At 40.4% G+C, this 22,972-nt stretch overlaps 1 protein-coding gene across 2 annotated transcripts; it reads right to left on the reverse strand.

Moving 5' to 3' along the window:
• Nucleotides 1-699: 699 nt before the first annotated feature.
• Nucleotides 700-15,198, reverse strand: LOC143415729 (uncharacterized). 2 transcript variants are annotated; one of them, XM_076881124.1, is made up of 7 exons: nt 15,066-15,198; nt 12,460-12,492; nt 5,455-5,672; nt 5,032-5,119; nt 4,500-4,953; nt 1,223-1,382; nt 700-1,030 (listed from the first exon to the last, which is right to left on the reverse strand). In XM_076881124.1, coding segments are annotated over exons 2-7 (1,062 nt in total). In that variant the 5' UTR covers nt 12,462-12,492; nt 15,066-15,198; the 3' UTR covers nt 700-890. The 2 variants fall into 2 exon arrangements, with proteins under 2 accessions (XP_076737239.1, XP_076737240.1); XM_076881125.1 differs by lacking the exons at nt 12,460-12,492; nt 15,066-15,198 and having other exon boundaries at nt 5,455-6,156.
• Between the last annotated feature and the right edge of the window lie 7,774 nt (nt 15,199-22,972).

Raw genomic sequence — 22,972 nt, forward strand, 5'->3', positions numbered from 1 at the left:
ACATTGGTAAAATCTAGGAACTATATGGGCCCCAACTGGGCAACATACACTGAAACCCACCCAGGCCCCATCTTTCAAGTTTTTTTGTGGGTACCATGTGGGCACCACATAGGCTAAAAAGTGGGTTTTAAGTGGGATTGTCCGCGGGTTCCATAATGGCCCCATTTTATAAGCCCATCTTAGTGTTATATTGGCAAAATCTAGGAACTAAATGGCACCCAACTGGGAAAGTACACAAAAACCCACCCAGGCCCCATCTTTCAAGTTTTTTGTGGGTACCATGTGGGTTCCACATAGGCTAAAAAGTGGGTTTTAAGTGGGATTGTCCGCGGGTTCCATAATGGCCCCATGTTAAATGCCCATCTTGGTGTTATATTGGTAAAATCTGGGAACTAAATGGACCCCAACTGGGCAAAGTACTCAGAAACCCACCTGGGCCCCATTTTTCAAGTTCTTAGTGTGTACAAGATGAGGAAAACATGAGCTAAAAAGTTGGAATGGTATTATCAGTGGGTTCTGTAGTTGCATCTTACTTCTTGTTTGAATTGGCTAATTTCTGGCACTGGGCGGGTCCCATGTAGAAAAACAGCCACAAAATCAAATTAACAGACGGCCAATACGGCTTCTGTGACACAAAGACACTAAATATATTAAAGCTGACTGCAAATAGAAACATCAAGAGGGGACACAAAACACATTTTGTTCACATTTATTTTGTCACACAACTGTGGGTTTAAGTAACTGTATTCCAAGGAGTGTGAACTTAAAAAACTAGAAATATCAAACTACATTCAAATTGCTTAGAGTTGAAACTGTAGCAACATGGGAAAAAATAAGAAGGGAAACTCAGAACCTTGTCTTGAATCAGCAGAGGTGTCTGTTATGTTTTTTTACAGAGCCGTTAGTCTATTTTGTCCCCTAGCAGCCCTCAGTCCTCCTCTGTCTCTAGCTCCAGTGAACCATTTGGAGAGAGCTTTCTCTGCTTCTTGCAGGTTGACTTTTGCAGTCAAAGAATTCTTCTTCAGTGCCTCTGCAAATGAAGAAGAAAAATGGGTAAGCCAAAGTAAAGGTAACCATAGCTTACTTCCTTTGGTAATGATTTACAAAGAACAATGTTTATTTCACTTTCTTGCCTCAAATATATAAGATGGCACAATAACCAATCTCACTTACACTTTCAAACACTTTATTAAAAAAAGTGTCTCAAGTGAAATTAACTTACCATACACAACATTAAAGAGGCGCAAATCTCGGAACTTTTTCTTCCCATGTCGGCCAAGCAAGTTGTACTCCACGGCAAGCTCGGGTGATATGAGGAATTTCATCATTCTCCTTGTAGCATCATCTACACTTGTTCCCCCTATATCTGCTACCATGGCAACCTGAGGGGAACATACAAAAAGGACAGATTAGATCATAGGTGTCAAACTCTGGCCTGCGGGCCAAATTTGGCCCCCAGCCTACTTATATTTGGCCCGCGAAGCCATACCAAATTACTATTAGAGCTGGCCTACTGGTATTATACAGCTAATATATATATATATATATTGTTTAGTATTAAGCTTTGCTTGTTCCATATTCAGTTTTTCAGAAAAATGTGTTTGAGTCCATAAGAAAAGATTCATTCCTATATCTGGAGGAATAAATATATTTCAATAAATATTAACGTTAGCCCGCGACTTTGTTCCAGTTTTGAATTTTGAGTTTAACACCCCTGGATTAGATACTGGCATCTGGGTAGGATGGGTAGGATGCCTCCCTGGGGGAGGCGTTTTGGGCACATCCAACCAGGAAGAGACCCAGAGGAACACCCAGGACATGCAAAAGGGACTATGTTTCTCTGCTGGCCTGGAAATGCCTTGGGATTCCGCTGGAGGAGCAGGGCCAAGAGACTGGAGAGAGCGAAGTCTGGGCCTCTCTACTTAGTACCGGATTGGGTCACAGGGGGAGCAGCCTAAGCTTAATATAATGGACCAGGAATGGAGGATAAATGGACGCTTTACATATTACTTAATGTTAATTGTGTGGAGATAAAAAAATACTACACAGCAAAATCTCCAGTTTTAAATTAACACTGGAGAGTGTCTATATGGGTCCACACCTCAGAGTGTTAAATACAACACTGTTGAGTGTTAAATTAACACTTTTGACAGTGTTATATGTTTAAAAGTAACCTAGTCAGTTTTGAAGATTAACAATGGCTAACACTGAGCAGTGCTGATTTTCTAATACTGGAAAATAACTCAAAATGTTAGAAATATTCCAGTACCGTCATGGAAAACCACCATGGTGGAAAACCAAAACAGCAAAAGTAAGAGGGAATTCATGACGATGTTTACGTGAAGCGAAATTTTCAGTGTAGTTTGGATCTTCTTTTGCTGCTGGTTCAGTCAATATTGTTTGAAAAAAGATAAAACCTGCAGCTTCAGAATCTAGCACAAAAAACACAAAGTGCCGTCGGCTGAGAAAGGCCACATCTCACTGATTCTGATCTGTCAGCGGGTCCGCGCTTTGTGTTTACATCTTTGTGCAGAATGCGTGTGCCTGCTCTCATTTACTTTCTCCAAACTAAAATAGGTTTTATTTGATAAATCTATAATCAAAACCCACCCCTATTCCTTACCCCTTTATCATTTATCCATAATGTTAAGCAGGACACCTGTGAATATTTTGTTGTTTTAGCTGTAAAAGTGTCATAAAATCAGCTGTGAGTGTGTGTGCTTTTTTCCATTTTTTCAGGATTACTTCTAGTTTCCACATCTGCTAGGTTTTTTTCTCTACTGTATACTATAAGAGTGTAATCGGGGATTAATAACAGAAAAGGGCAAAAAACAAACTTAAAATTTTACTGTTGTTTTAACTGAAAAAGGGACTCATAATGTACATGAATAAAAGATTTCGAATAGGCAATTTGAATTATTAATTGTAAAACAGAACAAAAACAATTTTGTGACCTTTGGCCCTGTGGTTTGTTTTTGGGCATCTCTTTTCTTCTAAATAAGTCCAGCTGTGTTGGGCCCCTGGTAGAGCTCTGGTTGGAAGAGACAGGTTGGAAAAACCTGTCATCGGCGACGGGTTGGGGGCTAAAAGGTTAAAATAAATAGGAACTGGCCAGAATTTGCATAAACTATCATAGCAGAACAAATATAAGAAATCTATCCGTTATCAAAATCAGAATCAAATGCTTCATTAGAATAAAAAAAATGTAACTTTCTGGAAGGTAAACATATGGTATAGGGCTGCCACAAACGATTATTTTGATAGTCGACTAGTCACCGATTATTTTTGCGATTAGTCGACTAATCAGATCATCATCCATTGGACATAAAACGTACAGCTTATTGCACCAGCAGCATCTGCTCTTATATAACTATCATTAGCTTACAGCTTTAAGTGTTTAAGGTCTGTGCTAACTAAAAATAAAGAAAGACAAGATGATAGTTTATTAAATTTGAATGAAATTTGCAGATTGTTTCGGTGAAGTTTAATAAACTCCTTGCTATCTAAAATATAACAGGACACCGGAGTAAATTCTCCAGCATCTCACACTTCTGATAATCAGCTGTCTGCTTGATGTTTATTCAGCTGTGTAAAAACTATAAATTTAATCTCAGCCAAACCGATTTACTCAGGAACAAATAAAATACAAAAAAAGCCAAACAATAACAGTTTTAAGTTATCTAAGTGACTCATATATCATGTTTAACCTGAGTAGCGAAAGACGGCGGTAGGTTTGAAAACGATTTGCCGGGAGTCCGGTGTTCTCACGGCTCTAGTGAGCCTAGCTATCGAGCTAGTGGGTAACAGACGTCTCCGAAAACGTCGGAGCGCTTTTGAAAATATGTGGTGTCTTGATAAACTGAGCAGATATTTGAGGTTTATACAGCTACATTCTCGCCTGAAAATATGCTAAACGTTTATTTTGTGACCCAGAAAGAATAATAAGAGTAATATTAAAACTAAGTAGCTGCCGCCATTGTTGTAAACTGAGCTGGGCTGCGCTATGAATTCTGGGACAGAGCTACTTCTTCTTCGGGGTTTAACGGCAGCTGACATCCTTGTACATGCAGTGCTGCCATCATCTGTTTCAGTCCGTTATTACACTCTTAAATTCTACTACTTATTCCTGCGTCTTTTGTGATCTTAAAAAGCTTCAAACGACGTGTCGACTATTAAATCAGTCGTCGACGATTTTGATAGTCGACGTAATCGTGACTAGTCGACTAATCGTGGCAGCCCTAATGTGGTATAAAAGTAACATCTCAGAAAAAAAAAAAAATCATAGCAACAGAAAGACATGGTAGCAGATGTGATGGTCTCTGGCCTGCTTTGCTGCCTCAGGACCAGTAAGACTTGCTGTGTTAAATGAAACCAATTATGCTGTATACCAAAAAAAATCATGAAGGAGAATGTCTTTCAGAAAATATATCAAAGAATTTTTCTGGCTACTGTATAAAGAACAGTGGCAAGCAGAATGGGGAGGAAAAAAAAAAACTTACTACAGCAGACATGAGACTGGAGTCCTCCAGTTTTCCATTAAGAGCCTCAACATCGTCTTGGGTTTTAAGAGGTAAAACAACCCCTTCAGGGACCTCCGTAACTGAACCGTTTTTCTGCTTCAGCAAGGCATTTAACATCTTGCTATGAACCAGTTGAGTCTCCTTCACTTCCTCTAAAATGGCAAGTACTTTCGAGAACATGGCTTCACAAGTGGGGCTGGCGGCACTCCGGGCAGTGGGGCTGGCGGCACTCCGGGCAGTGGGGCTGGCGGCACTCCGGGCAGTGGGGCTGGCGGCACTCCGGGCAGCGGGGCTGGCGACTACACTATTGTTTTTTCCAGAGGGTCGCTGAAGGAGTTGTTCTGGAGGCGTGGGTGGAAGTTCTTCATCTGAATCAGAAGGCTCACTTGATTCAGTGTGGCTGCTCAGTTGATTGATCAGTTTAACACTTGGCCTAGAAAGGTTAAGCACAGAACATTTATGACACTGCAGGAAATAAACTTCATCTTGTTTGTATGCTAGTACCACTTACTTTCTTTTTCTTATGCCATTCTCATTGTCCGTCAAGTCTGATGAATACTCTGCTTGATGCAACTTTGCCCTGGCATTTGCATAAGTTGCTATAACATAAATTGTACAGAATACAACATGTAAGATACAATGTAAAGAAGAAATAAATCTGCAAAAACAATGACAATGAAAAAATGGTTTCCAGTAGAATAGAATAGAATAATCCTTTAATTGTCCCACAAGGGGAAATTTGGTTGTAACAGCAGCCAGAAAGACACATATAGAAACAAACAGTACACAGGACACAGAACAGAAACATACAATAATACAGTAATACAGGGCCTTACAATTTCAAAAGCCTCCAAGTAAAAAAAAAAAAAGTTCATGTATAAACTTTTAAAGAAAAGGAAATACAGATGTAGTGTACAAATAAAGTCAAACTTACCTGCATTTCCCATGACACGGACATTGCAGAGTATCCAGTTGCTGGTTGGTGGTGTTCCTTCCTTTACAGCCTTTGTCACATTCACCAATGAGGCAGGAGGCCACCAGCATAATTTTCTCTCTGCGTCATGGAACCACTCTGATGGAATGATGTCTACCTTCTTGCAGCCATCAGAGTCAACTTCATCCACAAACTCGACCACACTGAATGAAGACATCCTGTAAACGCCATTAAGTTACATGCTGTGTAGCTGAGGCAAAGCTACAAATGCATTACGAAAAGGTAACAAAATAATTGGTTTTGTAAATTTAGTTACAGGAGCACTAGCAAGATGACCTGACAGTTTTGACAACAAATGTACACCCAGAGATGTTGAATCAATAGGGTAGTTAAAAAACGCTGTTCCAGTCTCAAACAGTTCAAACAAAACATGTATTTCTCCGATGAACAGCACAATGTTCCGCACAACTGCAACTTTGCCTTCAAGATCAAAACAATTTGTTCCACTGGAGGTGGAGATTATTTGATTTCCATGTCTGTACATCTTGTACTGAAAAGAATGATGGACAAAAAATTCAGTCATCATAGGTCCAGATGTATGTGGCTGTGTGAGTACACCCTCTGGCATTTTGCAAGACCTGTGAGGATACAATTGCTTTTCACAAACTCGTCTGACAATTTGCTGTACAGGATCCTGTGGTCTTCTCACCATCTTTTTTAACTGTCCCAAATAATTCTCAAATGGAAAACATGAAACCAAATCCAGAGGGCCATACTTTGTAGCATCATCTGCTAGGTGCAAAAGACTGTGTGTATTGTTAACTAAGAATTTAGTCCCATAAATCTTAGCAAAGTTGGCAACAAAGCATCTCAATAATTTTTTTGCATAATAGCAGTACTCTTTACACAAAGGAGACAAAAGTATCCTCATAGCAGATGACAAAACCAGGAAGTTCTTGTACTGTGGATTGCACAGTTTCTGGAAAAGCACAACTGGTCCAGTATACAACAAAAATTGTCTTAATTCTGTAGCTTTCCATTGTCTGTACTCCATTAGGGACCGTGGCTTTCTGGAAAACGTGCGTGGCAGACTTTGCCTACACTGTTTTAAGTGATCTGAAATGGCAGACAGAGTAGAAGTAGGAACCCGACACTGCAATGGTCCCTTAATCCACAGGGCAAGTAATTTACGTACAATACCCAAGCAAATTAAATGCATATAGTCTAAGGGAAAGGCTGAAACCATGCCAATGCCTAGCTCTTGAAGAGGTGATTTGGAGTTGTGGTGATCTTCATCTAACATTTCTTCAAACTGAGAATCTGATCTGAGACTTGAATCCATATCTGGAAAAATAACTTTCCCATCAACATAAACACCATACTGTGTACAGCGCTCACAAGAACTGTAGCCACCATGACCTTTGATGCATTTTAAATAAGCTCTAGCTGGGGTGTCACAGATAAAAGCATCTGGAAGGGGTACATTGAAGTGTTTTCCATTGAAAACAATACCAGTTTTTGTGACCTTTTTTACATCTTCTATAAAATCATGCATGTAGTCGTTCACCGACTCAGGTTTGCAGGGACCAGCATCATGAAAACATTTGCTTGTGGCAGTTCAACTATCTTACCTAAAATAGGCCACAGTTGCATATTAGAGCTCTTAAAGAGAGGCAAACCCTCAACATTCACACGAATGGTTAATGTATCAGTTTTCAGTTCATGTTGATTTATCATTTTCAGTTCTGACAATACTGCACTTTCAAGACCAAAATGGTAGTAACTTCCCCTGCCAATTTGTTTCACTTCACAGTCTTTTAATGTACTGAGCAAAGTTCTGGGATCCTTTGGCAAATCGAGACCAAGCTCCAAAAGTATGGTTAAGAGCTCTGACAACACAGAATGAGACACATTTCGGTTTGCTGCCCATTCAGCAAGTTTCCTCTTAGCATCAGAGTTTGACTCCACATCAGGAAAGTCACAGTTTTGTTCTTCATCCGCTTCACTATCCATGTAAAAGTCATTACTATTAAAATCCAGAGGTAAATCTTCATCCAAGCTGTTACTCGAATATTCCTCTACATTGTCCTCGCGATAGAATGGGAGTAAAACGCGCATGCGCAGTGCCTTTGTTTTCATACGCACATGGCCGGTCGTTGAGTGAAACAGATGAACCAGAATTGGTTTGTAAAAATGGTGCAACTTCAGTGATGTGGAACTGGTTTGGTGTTTGTCCGTCAGATACACAACAAAGCACATTTTTTTGCTGAACATGCAAGCGGCCATCGTTATTGTCGTATTTGTCGGACTAAGATGCTCTTAAATCTGGGAGTAATCTGGGTCCTAAGCTCCGTATGCTTCATGTCAAACAACACTGCAGCATCACTTAGAGTTAAAAACTGTCTAAATTCTTTCATCTTTAATAAAACGATCAGCATTGCTGCTTTACCAGGTGTAACTATAAAGTTTAACTTCCAGGCATCCATGAAAACAAAAGTTATTACATTTAACGGAGTTAGAAGTTAGCAGGAAGCTAGCGGAAGTTAGCTCGCTAGTTTCGCTAGTTACCTAAGCATGATATAGCATGTTCTGACTGAGAGATTTCTGAAAAAAAATCAAACGTACAGCTCTGCTATCACTTCCAACATAAATGAAGACAGGAAACTAAACAGCAGTGACGTTTGTAGGGTTACTGAAGTTGGGCTAGCTGGTATATAATGATGTGCTACGTGATCGCTAGCGACACAGCTATGTTAGCATAACATAAGCAGTGAAGCTGGAGGACGAACACTAACACTTTTCCACTTATAAAAGTTAATGTGAAGGTTCTTCATGGTTAGAGACAAATGCAATCGCATGGCAGGATGCTGTAAACGGACCAAACTTCAGTCAGGAGAACAACTGAGATAATCCATCCACAATACGAGGTTAGTCATTAATATACTGCAACAACATGGGAATAGAGCCGCTGCCAGAGAATTCAACATTAATGAATCAATGGTACAGAAGTGGAGGAAGCAAGAAGAATGAGTTTAATAAAGTTTGATTTATCTGACTGCTTTGTTTCGCTTAATGTGCCTTATAATCCTGTGCACCTTATGGTCCGAAAAATGCGTACTGCACACTGCAGTTTAATGTTGCAAAGCACCTCTTTTTAACTTCAGTGGATATTATACATGGTTATGCTCAGGATATGTCAGCCCATTTCTACTGGAAATGCCTTTTGGTTAAACTTTCAGCAAGGAATTTGCATTTGCACTGTTACATTTCTATAAAGCTTTAATGTACATAAAAACCAGCTTCTTGTTTAAGTGAAAATAAATGGAAGGTTGTCTTTTTGCACTAGTAATGTTGTGGAGTTGTATTTTGTCTCGCATCAATTATATCGTCGGTTATATCGTTATCGCAAATTTTCAAATATATATCGTGATAAATATTTTTGGCCATATCGCCCTGCTCTACAAGCAGGAATCATTTTTATTGGAATTCCATGTGAAAGACCAACACAAAGTGGTGTACACGTGAAAGTGGAATGAAAGTCATACATGATTCCAAACATTTTTTACAAATAGATAACTGCAAAGTGGGGTGTGCGTAATTATTCAGCCCCCTTTGGTCTGAGTGCAGTCAGTTGCCCATGGACATTGCCTGATGAGTGCTAATGACTAAATAGAGTGCACCTGTGTGTAATCTAATGTCAGTACAAATACAGCTGCTCTGTCACAGCCTCAGAGGTTGTCTAAGAGAATATTGGGAGCAACAACACCATGAAGTCCAAAGAACACAGCAGACAGGTCAGGGATGAAGTTATTGAGAAATTTAGAGCAGGTTTGGGCTACAAAAAGATTTCCCAAGCCTTGAACATCCCACGAAGCACTGTTCAAGTGATCATTCAGAAATGGAAGGAGTATGGCACAACTGTAAACCTACCAAGACAAGGCCGTCCACCTAAACTCACAGGCCGAACAAGGAGGGCGCTGCAGAGAAAGAGAGAAATGCAGCCAAGAGGCCCATGGTGACTCTGGACGAGCTGCAGAGATCTACAGCTCAGGTGGGGGAATCTGTCCATAGGACAACTATTAGTCGTGCACTGCACAAAGTTGGCCTTTATGGAAGAGTGGCAAGAAGAAAGCCATTGTTAACAGAAAACCATAAGAACTCCCGTTTGCAGTTTGCCACAAGCCATGTGGGGGACACAGCAAACATGTGGAAGAAGACACTCTGGACAGATGAGACCAAAAATGGAACTTTTTGGCCAAAATGCAAAACGCTATGTGTGGTGGAAAACTAACACTGCACATCACTCTGAACACACCATCCCCACTATTCTTCTTTCACGTGGGATTCCAATAAAATCGATTCATGTTTGTGGCTGTAATGTGACAAAATGTGGAAAAGTTCAAGGGGGCCGAATACTTTTGCAAGCCACTGTATTTGGAAACATTGTTTGTAAAAAACACTTCAGCCAGAGTGGAGATTTTCCATCAATCTACACTGTAAAATGTATAAATCAGCAAGTGATAAATTCTCACTGCTGGTATTTTCTCAAAGAGTTGTATGTGATAGAAATTGCTGTTTATAGTCCTTCTGTACATCTGCATGTTGCTTCCCAATTAAAATCTATAATTGTGGGGATTCATATTCATGTGATACTTATAACAACAGTTATCAAGTATACCAATTTAACTTTGCTGATGTGCTTGAAGGAAAATGGTTATTTCCATGTATTTCCCTATTCTGCCTTTAATTTTGAGGAGTTCCTTCTAGCTGTTACAGTGCTATGGGCTCAAAATGTGGTCATAAATATTTTGTACTTGTAAATCAGGATTTGTATGTGTAAAAAAGATTTGTGTGTGTGTGTGTGTAAGAAAAGATTTGTGTGTGTGTGTGCATAAAAAAAGATCTGTATGTGTAAAAAGAATTTGTGTGTGCGTAAAAAAGATTTGTGTGCAAAAAAAAAGAACCCTGCAAGTTACAAGTATGAATTTTGACCCTATTTTTCTTCCTTTCATCTGATTGGTCAATGTCATGTCACAAATGTAACAATCCAATCAGAGAACAGATGGGTTTGGCTGTCGGAGGGGCGCTTTTTTGAACTGCAGGTCTTTGAAGGGAATAAATGCCCTTTTACATGCCAACCCAGCGTTTTCCTTCATCACCACGAAGGAAAACAGTCTGTGGTCATCCGACTTTGGTGATTTTTGTGTCACAGGTCTACGTGCTTAATACAGGGACTTCCACAGCCTTTTCAACAGCGCTGCGGGGGGGGGCAATGTTTTGGAAATGACAGCTTTCATTACAAAGCTTTCTCCGTTATGAATTAGCATACATGTTTTTATTGAACATTTGAAGAACTAGCAAAAAAAACCAGAAACTCTTGTAGAGGACATAAAGTCAGAGATAGAAACGACAAGGAGCAGATGCATCTAGTACAGGTAGAGCTGCTGCAAAAACCCACAGAGCCCAGCAGCCAGCGCTACAAATTCTGGATCCTTTGCTTTTAGTTAGCAGTTAGCATTAGCAGCACATCCTGCGTCTGATGTGAAAGCACTTTTATGCTGCGCACTGTGACTCACAGCAATGGTCCCGGGTCAGCCCTGACTTTGTGTTAAACTAATCCTAAAGTAATAATGGTATTTCTAACCAGTGATATACCACAACTTTATCCTTTCAACAGCTGCTGAGAGTTAGGGGACCTAGCTGCTATCGGATATTTATATAGAGATCCTCCAGCTTCAAACTGTATCACCCTTCAAGGACCTGCAGTTCAAAAAAGCTCCCCTCCGACAGCCAAACCCATCTGTTCTCTGATTGGATTGTTACATTTGTGATTGACATGACATTGACCAATCAGATGAAAGGAAGAAAAATAGGGTCAAAATTCGTACTTGTAACGTGCAGGGTTTTTTTGGCCACACACAAATACTTTTTACACATACAAATCCTGATTTACAAGTACAAAATATTTATGACCACATTTTGAGCCCATACAGTGCACCTAAAACAAAAAATCTGCAGTGATTTACATTTGTTGAATGATCAATTTTGTAAATTAACAGTCTGTTTGTGTGCACAGCTTACAAAACTGTACTGTAAGGCATGCTCTGATTGCATGCTAAAATGTTGTTGCTTAAAAATAAAATCTGTAATACATGATAATTAAGAACATCAGCATAAAGACTTATTAAAAAGTAGATACACAATTTCTATAGAATGGAAAACAACTCAGTTAATTTTTGTTCCTATGAATATCAGCATCTTAAACAACTCCAACAACTACGACGAAAAACGCTTTCCTGCTCCCCTCACCATCCGCTGATTAACACTGAGCTGCTGCTGTCAACACCATCAAACTTATTTAATGTTTAATGTTATGTTATTTTTAAATCTTTACCAAAGCTTAACGACTATGGATGCTCACACCTGCTGTTAAAAAAACTGTTAGAAATTACAGGAGTAATTTCTTTTTTTTTTTTTAAAGCAGCACTGCATTTTTATTGGTTACCATGTTTATTACCACTTTTATCAGTAAAAACCTTCCTATAAAGTATAGATTTCAATTCAACTCACCTTAATGAGCTGCACTACTTACAGTCCTGTGAGCTCTGGTTACTGACAGCAGGTGTGAATGTTTGGAGTCCTAAACTCAGATAGAGATTCGAATAACAAGGGAATGTAAAATGTTTTGATGCACCTGACAGCAGCAGCTCAGAGAGAACTCCAATTGTGAGGGGAGGAGCAAAACTGTCAGAGTTGTGGGACATGTGAAGAGAGCACTGTTGGCATTATGTTAGCACAAAACATTGAAATTTCAGTAGATGTCTAATTATGAAATTGGTCATTGACTCCTGCAGCTAAATAAACATTTATACCGATTACCAGAAGAAAAAAAATAGTAATGCACTCCTTTCACAGATGTACCATTAACCATCACTTTTCAAAATAATCCGTGCAAGCTATTGAATATGGCTAATAAGTAATACAAATAATATGAAAATGACTTACATGTCAAAGATGGTGTTTGAGATCCCAAAGAATCTAAATGTCATAAGGAAATAAAAGAAAGTACATGAGAAAGAAAAAGTTGCAAACGTTTCCATTTTTTCCAGGATAATTCAATATAGGAGATTTACTTACTAATGCACAAAATGAACAGTGTAATTATAAGTTTGAAATGCACTGCAAGTGTTTATATGGTAAACTGATCAACTCCAACAGCAAACACTGGCAGTGCAAAAATGTACCTAACTAGCTGACAAACTTGAAAGTCACGGGAAGATATATATAAATGGTGACATATCCCAGAACAAATCTGAACATAAAAATATTATTAATTGTCTATCTTCAGCAACTGTGTGCTGTACAAGCAGTATAAAATTTTAACATGTTTCATTTACAGTTGAATGACACAAAATCACTTAGGGGGGCACATATGACCTGCAGGCTGCACTTTGGACATCCTGCAGTAGACTGCTACATAGACTACTTAACTATGCATAGGGGGATATTTAGTGAAAGACTTAATTTTATTAAATAGTTAATTAAGCCATCAATGGGAGTTAGATTTAATACTAGTGTTTTACACAGCATTCAGCTATAGTAACATGTTCTGCATTTTCCTACATCACCATCTGATCTGCACTTACTTATTAAATTAATAACTGCCTTGGACCAATAACTAGATGGAACAGCACAGTATTTAAGGCTACGTCCACACGTACACGGGTATTTTTGAAAACGCAGATTTTTCTGTGCGTTTTCACCTTTCGTCCACACGTAAACGGCATACGGTTACTGAAAGCGGAGACTTTTTTGAAACTCATGCCAGGGTGGAGATTTTCAAAAACCGTTTTTGCGTTTAGGTGTGGATGAGGGAAACAGAGGAAACGCAGCATCAAAGGTCTGTGCCTTTTTTGACATCACACCATGTGCCAGGTTATTGCTTCGGTGAAATGAATTTCTACAATGACTTAGAAAAAATACCATTACTGTTAATTTTACTCTATGCAGTGTTTCAATGCTTACATATACACAGTTACTGTCCCTCCACACATAGGACTCAGTTCTGCTTCTATGCACCATCTTTGTTTACTCTTTCCCACCCAGGCTTCATGACTTCTGATTGGCCGACATTTCTACACGTTAGGAATATATCGCCACTGAAGGAAAAAATGTCCATCCCGGTTTTCCCTCCAAGGCACGAGCGATAAGCAGAGTTCTGTCCTTTCCTTCTAAGATTCCTAATTATTTAAAGTAACACTCAGGTATGCCATTCAGCGTGTTAGTACGAGCTCGGGAGCAGCTTGGGAGAACAAGAAAACAGAGACTGCTTTAGGTTGCCTTCCCAATCGACTCAAAGGTTTATTAAGTATACAACAGCTTATATAGAGAAAAAAAGGTTCGTGTGTCAGCAAGTTCTCAGTTCAAACCGGTACAGACCAAATAAGGAAACGTCTTCCTGCCTTGTGAGCAAAGAAGTATCCTGTGTGTAGTTTATCAGTTCAGCTACAATTTATGATCATCCCAGCAAAATACACTCCTAGACATAGAATACAGAGTTCTTTCATTAGTGAATTCTGAAACAAACCACCTGGCTTTTAACGAGCCTTTTTCTAAGAGATAAAGAAAAAGGGAGGATGGGAGTAAGGAAGTGGTCTCGTCTCTGTGGTATTTTCGACCTTGGGGTACCAGCTTGTGAGTCTTACACATTAATTCTTGGGTCACAGAGAAAGAGAAAAACAACTAGTAGATGGGCCTTATTGAGTAACAGTTTTCCTGTATAAAACAATATCCTGTAAATGCTAACCGTGGTATCAAAATATCACAACAGCCACCTGCTGCTTTGGCATGTTCCTAGCAGCGTTTTGGCTTTTGCGAGTGGACGGGATTTTTTTAAAAATTTTTTTTTAACGAAAACAGAAAATGTCCGTTTTCAAAATTACCCATGTACGTGTGGACGTAGCCTGACAGTGATCCAGGCAGTGTTTAGGCTGAAAAAGCTGTGTTTGTCCCCCATCCCCCGTTCTTTTTGCACACCATAAATGCATATCTGATAACATTACCATTTAAGCTGCAAGCATCTACTGCAGTAATTTAAACAAACATCTCATATTTTACACCCCTATAAAGTGAGCTTGCCACATTGCACATGTATGTCACGTGGTACTGTACGACTAACTGCCATTTTGTTTACTGAGTAGTGCATAATGGCCGCATTACCTGAGCGGGAATCCACTAAAGCACAGTACTAAAAAATAAAAAAATCATTACTTTTTGAATTAATTAAAAATAGCTGGTTGCAGATGCACAGAGGGAGAAAAAACGCGGTGTACATTATATTACGTAAATTCACAAACTGTATAGAGATATTGGTGCGATGGAAACAGAATAAGATAAGATAAAATGTACTTTACTGAGTATAATATATAGGCAGTAGGAGTTTTGTGAGTAACTTTTAATTATATTCGCCAAAGACAATGACAGCAAATTAACCCAGTTCCACCTGCTAGCTAAGGATGTTATATGCCTCTCTCCCTTATACCGTTTAGGACAAGTATAGAAAGCAACTAAAATAACCATTGATGATAACTTATCAAACCTTCAGTATTTACCTTGGTGTTAGTTTTAAATTCCTTTAAATGATGTCCTCCACGTACTCCAGGAACCAGCAAGTCAAAAATCTGCTCACAACTGAGGACAGACCACACTAGTCCATAGGCGGCGCAATCTGCTCCTCCCTCATTTCAACAAAAAAGACTGCGAAGACTGGTTGCCGCTCACTTTAAAAAACAACTTTATTTAAAAAGTTTTTTTTTCATAGGCGGCGCAATCTGCTCCTCCCTCATTTAAACAAAAAAGACCGCGAAGACTGGTTGCAATAGGAACCGCTCACTTTAAAAAACAACTTTATTTAAAAAGTCATTTTATGCCTGATACAAACATTTTAAAAGGCAAACCATGCACAAGTTAAAAAGATAAATTTTAGTTTTTAAGTATAGGAATGGTTAATATGTTTTAAAAAATCATATGTAATTATTGTCAAATAACATAAAAATAAAACAACATAATAATAAAAGCATAATTGACAGAATATATCATAATGATAACAATAGCAACACCTCACTTAAAAGAATCAGAATCAGAAAGGGTTTTATTGCCAAATGTTGAGCAGGTTTACAACATTAGGAAATTGCTGCGGTGCTTGGTGCAAACATACTGTCATAAACGCTTAAAAATAAAAATAAGAATAAGAATTAAAAGTGCTAAGTAGATAGATATATACATGAGTGCAGGTGGTGATCAATGCCAAACATGGAATGATGCAGTGATGCAGTAGGGTCATGTGTTAGTGGTGGGAACAGTCATACGGTTATTGTTCATGTGTCCAACAGCAGAGGGGAAGAAACTGTTCTTATGGCGAGAGGTTCTGGTGTGAATGGACCGGAGCCTCCTGCCTGAGGGGAGCAGGTCAAACAGACTGTGTCCAGGGTGAGGTTGAAGAGTAAGCTTTATACTGAGGAGCTTTTACATATTGGATCTGATCAACCAAAACTTTCAACTTCTACAGTCTTTTTAGTTTTTCAAGTGAATTATGCTTCCACATATGTAGCTAATGGTCTTTTCTCTAATGCAGTATAGTGTGTCTGATTTACTGGAAATCGTCAACTGCATGTTTGCTAATGTGAACAGTCCTAATTGAACAACTGGAAATCCTGAATTTGCACAAAATGGCAAATCTGTATTTTTCTCTGTATAATTCACTTATATCTTAGGTTTTAATGTGTATTTTTTTGCTTTTCTTGATATTGCATGCTATAATGTTTTTTTTTCTATTCTTATGTCCGTTTTCATCACATTTTATTGCTGCTGTGACAAGTGAATATCCCCAAGAGGAATCAATTAAGTTCTTATTTTATCTTATCTGAGCCTGACCATGCAGAGCACTGAAAGTTCAAATACTGAGGCTAAAAACTGAGAGGGTCAAAAATGAAAAGTAAAGAATATTTGACTGTGCCTAAGGATATCAGAAGTGATAGACTGAGGTTGTGCCAAATATTTTAAAGTTAGGGTGATTTGTTAGAGAATGGTACTCATGGGTGCCGTCTGCAGGTTATAAAAGAGAGTTATGTTCTTACTTCCTTTTGAGATTCTTTTTAAAATTTGACTTTCACAACTCCCTGGATTGTGTGCAATCTGTGATGGGCTTGTTTGGAATAAATCCTCCTTTATTCAAATAACACTTTCTCAGGCTCTTCACAGAAGAAGAATCCTCACATTCAAAATGCACAGCATGTGCTACCATTTTAAACCCATGTACACATTTACCATCACTGACCCAACTAGGACCTACATTGGATACCCACCCATATGGCTTTCATGTGAGAAACCCAAGTGGGTCCCATATATACTAAACAATCTTGAGCCCATGTAAAATATATGCCCATATTAATTTAACATAACCCATTTGGGGCCCACATAGACATGTTTTCAGGGTCTGACTTGCATTTGCCCATGTGTGACACATATAGTTTGACCAGGTGGGCCCCACCTATGTCATCAGTACCAAAAATATATACTGATTACCTCACTTTGCCCCACCTGGGGCACACAGCAAATGCTTTTCTTTAAATGACTGTGTTTGCCCATGTCTAACCCAGGTGAAAAACCCAAGTGGGTCCTACGTGTGTTTCCCATTTTGAAACAAGTGAAGTGTTTCCCATGTTTGACCCAGCCAGGACCTACTATATGTTTCCACTTGGTTTTGCCCATATGGCTTTAATGTGATAAACCCAAGTGGGTCCCATATATACTAAACAATCTTGAGCCCACGTAAAATATATGCCCATATTAACTTAACATAACCCATATGGGGCCCACATAGACATGTTTTCAGGGTCTGACTTGCATTTGCCCATGTGCCACCCATATAGTTTGACCAGGTGGGCCCCACGTGTGTCATCAGTGGTAAAATATATATTTGACTACCTCACATTTGCCCCACCTGGGGCCCACATAGACATGTTTTCAGGGTCTGACTTGCATTTGCCCATGTGTGACCCATATAGTTTGACCAGGTGGGCCCCACCTGTGTTATCAGTGCTAAAAACATATATTGATTACCTCACTTTGCCCCACCTGGGGCACACAAAAACAGCTTTTCTTTAAAAGACTATGTTAGCACATATCTAACCCATGCGAAAAACCCAAGTGGGTCCTACATGTGTTTCCCATTTTGGACCAAGTGAAGTGTTTCCCATGTTTGACCCAGCCAGGACCTACTATATGTTTCCACTTGGTTTTGCCCAAATGGCTTTAATGTGAGAAACCTAAGTGGGTCCCATATATAATAAACAATCTTGAGCCCACATAAAATATATGCCCATATTAACTTAACATAACCCACCTGGGGCCCACATAGACATGTTTTCAGGGTCTGACTTGCATTTGCCCATGTGTGACCCATATAGTTTGACCAGGTGGGCCCCACCTATGTCATCAGTGCTAAAAATATATATTGATTACCTCACTTTGCCCCACCTGGGGCCCACATAGACATGTTTTCAGGGTCTGACTTGCATTTGCCCATGTGCCACCTATATAGTTTGACCAGGTGGGCCCCACCTATGTCATCAGTGCAAAAAAAAATAATTGATTACCCCACTTTGCCCCACCTGGGGCCCACATAGACATGTTTTCAGGGTCTGACTTGCATTTGCCCATGTGTGACCCATATAGTTTGACCAGGTGGGCCCCACCTATGTCATCAGTGCTAAAAATATATATTGATTACCTCACTTTGCCCCACCTGGGGCCCACATAGACATGTTTTCAGGGTCTGACTTGCATTTGCCCATGTGCCACCTATATAGTTTGACCAGGTGGGCCCCACCTATGTCATCAGTGCTAAAAAAAAATATTGATTACCCCACTTTGCCCCACCTGGGGCCCACATAGACATGTTTTCAGGGTCTGACTTGCATTTGCCCATGTGTGACCCATATAGTTTGACCTGGTGGGCCCCACCTATGTCATCAGTGCTAAAAACATATATTGATTACCTCACTTTGCCCCACCTGGGGCACACAACAACAGCCTATCCTTAAATTACTGTGTTTGCCCATGTCTATCCCAGGTGGAAAACCCAAGTGGGTCCTACATGTGTTTCCCATTTTGGACCAAGTTAAGTGTTTCCCATGTTTGACCCAGCTAGGACCTACTAAAAGTGCCCACTTGGCATTGCCCATATGGGTTTAATGTGAAGAACCCAAGTAGGCCCCATACAAAAAGCCCAGTTTGAGCCCATGCCCATATGGTACCCATCCAGCCCGAGCAAAAACCAGGTGGGGCCCATATATACATGTTGGCTGGGTAGAGCCAACAGGTCTGTAGACGACGCCATCAACATGGCCCTACACTTCATCCTGCAGCATCTGGACTCCCCAGGAACCTACGCCAGGATCCTGTTTGTGGACTTCAGCTCTGCCTTCAACACCATCCTTCCAGACCATCTCCGAGGCAAGCTCTCCCAGATGAATGTGCCTGATCCCATCTGCCGGTGGATCACTGACTTCCTGACGGACAGGAAGCAGCACGTGAGGCTGGGAAAGAATGTCTCGGACTCCCGGACCATCAGCACCGGCTCCCCTCAGGGCTGTGTTCTTTCTCCTCTGCTCTTCTCCCTGTACACCAACTGCTGCACCTCCACCCACCAGTCTGTCAAGCTAATCAAGTTCGCAGATGACACCACCGTCATTGGGCTCATCTCTGACGGGGATGAGTCTGCCTACAGGAGGGAGGTTGAACGTCTGGTGTCTTGGTGCAGCCACAACAACCTGGTGCTGAATGCCCGGAAGACAGTGGAGATTATTGTGGACTTCAGGAAGCACACAGCCCCACTCCCCCCCATCATCCTGACTGACACCCCCATCACCTCTGTGGACTCATTCCGCTTCCTGGGTACCACCATCACCCAGGACCTGAAGTGGGAGCCCACCATCACCTCCGTCATCAAGAAAGCCCAGCAGAGGATGTACTTCCTGAGGCAGCTAAAGAAATTCAACCTGCCAACACGGTCGATGATGCAGTTCTACACTGCAATCATCGAGTCCATCCTCACCTCCTCCATCACCGTGTGGTACGCTGGAGCCACTATCAGGGACAAACAGAGACTGCAGCGTGTTGTGCGCTCTGCTGAGAAGGTGATTGGCTGCAGACTCCCATCTCTGCAGGACCTGTACACCTCCAGGACACTGCGGCGTGCAGCCCGGATCTCAGCTGACCCTTCTCACCCTGGACACAGTCTGTTTGACCTGCTCCCCTCAGGCAGGAGGCTCCGGTCCATTCGCACCAGAACCTCTCGCCACAAGAACAGTTTCTTCCCCTCTGCTGTTGGACACATGAACAATAACCACATGACTGTCCCCGCCACTAACACATGACCCTACGCTGTGTCACTGCATCATTTCATGTCTGGCACTGATCACCACCTGCACTCATGTATATATCTTTCTACGTAGCACTCATAATTCTTATTCTCATGTATATATGTTTGGCACTGATCACCACCTGCACTCATGTATATATCTTTCTACGTAGCACTCATAATTCTTATTCTCATGTATATATCTCATGTATATCTCATGCACATATCTTTCTTTCTACATAGCACTTTAATTCTTATTGTCTGCACTGAAGCACCGCAGCAATTTCCTAATGTTGTAAACCTCAACATCTGGCAATAAACCCATTCTGATTCTGATTCTGATTCTGATATTTGTGTAGCCTGGCTAAATTAACCAGCCCAGAACACAGATTATCTTTGGGGTTCTTTTAATCTGAATGATAAAGTAAGTGCTCAGAATAAAATAAAAAGGTTGTAAAAATAAAGAAATAAAATTGTTACAGACAGTTCTTATCCAGTAACAGCTTTGTGCACTGGTAACCCACTGCTACTGCAGGTTATTTCCCCAACTTTATCAGCATCTGGAACTCAAGGACGTCTAGCGTCATTTCGTGTGATATAAACCCAAACATAAATAAAACAAAACTTAGCAGTGCAAAAATAACTGTGGCTTCTCCTGCTAAGATACAGAGCCAAGATTAAACAGTTAACAAGGTACATTTCCCTCTTACCCACAGAGATAGTATAATACAAGTGTGAACTCAAATACATACAGTGCATTAATTCAGCAGAAAACGGAATATGGATCCCTCTGAGATGAATGGCGAAGTTGGTTGCAGCCACTCCTGGTGCCTTAACTGTTGCACACTTTGCATTCAAAACAGATCACGCAGCGAAAAAAGGCATTGCACACCCACATAACACCAATGCAAGCTAGCACTCCCGTGAATGTCTCTGTAGATCCCCATGATCCCTTGCGCTCTCAGGGGTACCCCAAAAGAAACAGCGCCATCCAGTGGCATGTCCCATAATATCAAACTTCCACCTGGCTACATTTACATTATTTGTACAGTACGAATGATTTGCTTTGGTACCTGCTCAAACTTAAGCTTTCCTTAGTATGGCTGGCTCCGTTTCTCCAACAGTGCACTCACAGGCAGCAGCTGCCCCGCCCCCTCGCTCAGTCGCTTAGTGCCTGAGCTCGGATCATACCAATATCAGGGGGGATTCACGCACAGTCGTAAATTCCCACGGTGTGCACTATGTGCTTCGACTATTGTGTGTACTTTTTGTTTTATACAGTTGTCAGCTAGGCATCTAACTATGAAAAAATTACACTCCAAAAGACCCCGGGCTTCTGAAAAAACAACCCGGGCTTAAGCCCAGTAAGCCACCCCCACGCTCCGCCCCTGGTTATGGCACCTGAATACCCCTTTAAGACACTCCAGCTAGCCCATCCATGCCCAAAAGCGTGCATATAAAATGGCTGTACAGACGTAAAACCAGCGATCATTGACCACTTGCGCTTTGTGTGGTACCATATGTTGTGGCATTGTGTGTCCGTCTACCTTTGTGGTGTGGGAGTCTGTCTTGGCAGCCTCCCAGGATTCTGTTGTTCCCAGTCCCCCGCCCCCCCCAAAAAAAAAAAAAAAGCTCAGAAGCTGCAGTGATAATATTTGCTGGTGCCTTGTCTCACACTCTCGCATCCTGCAGTTCCTTCAGTCCCAGATAGAGGAAGTGATCCTACATAGAATGGTGGTGAGCCACTGAAGGATTAGTGAACTCCATGCTCAGTTGGTTTACAGGGATAAGGGTGGTCCAAAGGGATTACTGAAGGTAGTTTCTGGATGGGAAAAGGATAGTCATCTGGCTCAATCCAGCGATTCTGCTGAAGGCAGAAGGTCCAAATTTCACCTATTCCAGTCCACTGAGCTACCGACAGATTCCACTAAGAGCCTTGACCAGGAGGTGGCTCAGCAGGCTACTCTGTGCTCAGGTCATTGCAGGCGGTAGGTGTGGGTTAGAGAAACCTACATTTCATGACCAACAAACAGCTAAAACCTCCCTTATTCAGGTTATAGATATGCTCACACTTGCTGATGATCAATAACACAGGTCTGCGACCAGTGTTGCATAGGATTTTTTGACTGTTTTTGAGAGATTTTTACTCACTGAAACCGAGAAAAAATATTTTGAAAATTTAATCCCAGCAGGTTTTCAGTTGATGCGTATTATCAATCATACCACTCTGCAAAAGACTAAAATTTCCCTGTTTAAAATAATGCTTTAACAATGTTATTGTAATTATGTGAGTTTGTACAGTAGACTTTGATGTTTCACCAGAATATGCCAACAGTACCTCTGTATGACTGGATTCAGTTCCTCCTCTAGACGTTTCACAGACCTGTGAGAGAAAATTCATGTTTTTAGTTTAATTAAACATATGTATTATCAAGCATACCACTCTGCAAAAGTCTGCTACATTTCCCTGTTTAAAATAATACTTTAACAATATAAATGTAATTATATGAGTTTGTACAGTAGACTTTTTTATGTTCCACCAGAATATACCAACAGTACCTCTCTATGACTGAAATCAATTCCTCCTCTAGACGTTTCACCACAGGCCTGTGAGACAAATATACAGCATGTAAAACAAAAGTCTCAGTGAACAGATTGAAAAAAGGATGAAATTAAAAGAAGCAATGAGAAATTTGAGGCATTTACGAAAGATAAGAACAAATGTTTACTTTGCTTCATCATGAATTTTTTCCCCCATCTCTGCCAAACTGTTTGAAAACAGAGAGGTTATTCACAATACACACAACAATTTTGAAGTATTAATTTCAGAGTATTAATGTTTATTGAGCTTTTTTAAAATGTAAAATCTTATGATAAGATGATCATATAGCAACATAGAGTATAATTCATGCAATCTATGCTGTGTCCAGCTGTGAAAACCATGTAAATGAAGCAATTTTAAACATTTCTGATCAGAAACATCAATGAATCCTTTCCTCAGCTCCTGTGGAGCTGCTGCTTGATTGCAATCTCTATTTTCAAGGTAAAAATGAAAAACTGATATCACAGATATTTAGCCAGATGATAAATGTCCAG

Source organism: Maylandia zebra, unplaced genomic scaffold (genome assembly GCF_041146795.1).
Source record: "Maylandia zebra isolate NMK-2024a unplaced genomic scaffold, Mzebra_GT3a scaffold02, whole genome shotgun sequence".
NCBI lineage: Eukaryota > Metazoa > Chordata > Actinopteri > Cichliformes > Cichlidae > Maylandia > Maylandia zebra.

What these genes read in the sequence shown, in the direction of transcription:
- LOC143415729 (XM_076881124.1), bottom strand. An exon ending in CCGTGTCATGGGAAATGCAG is followed by an intron (nt 5,120 to 5,454) that starts GTAAGTTTGACT and finishes TTTATGTTATAG; the next exon opens with CAACTTATGCAAATGCCAGG. An exon ending in CCAGTCTCATGTCTGCTGTA is followed by an intron (nt 1,383 to 4,499) that starts GTAAGTTTTTTT and finishes TGTTCCCCTCAG; the next exon opens with GTTGCCATGGTAGCAGATAT.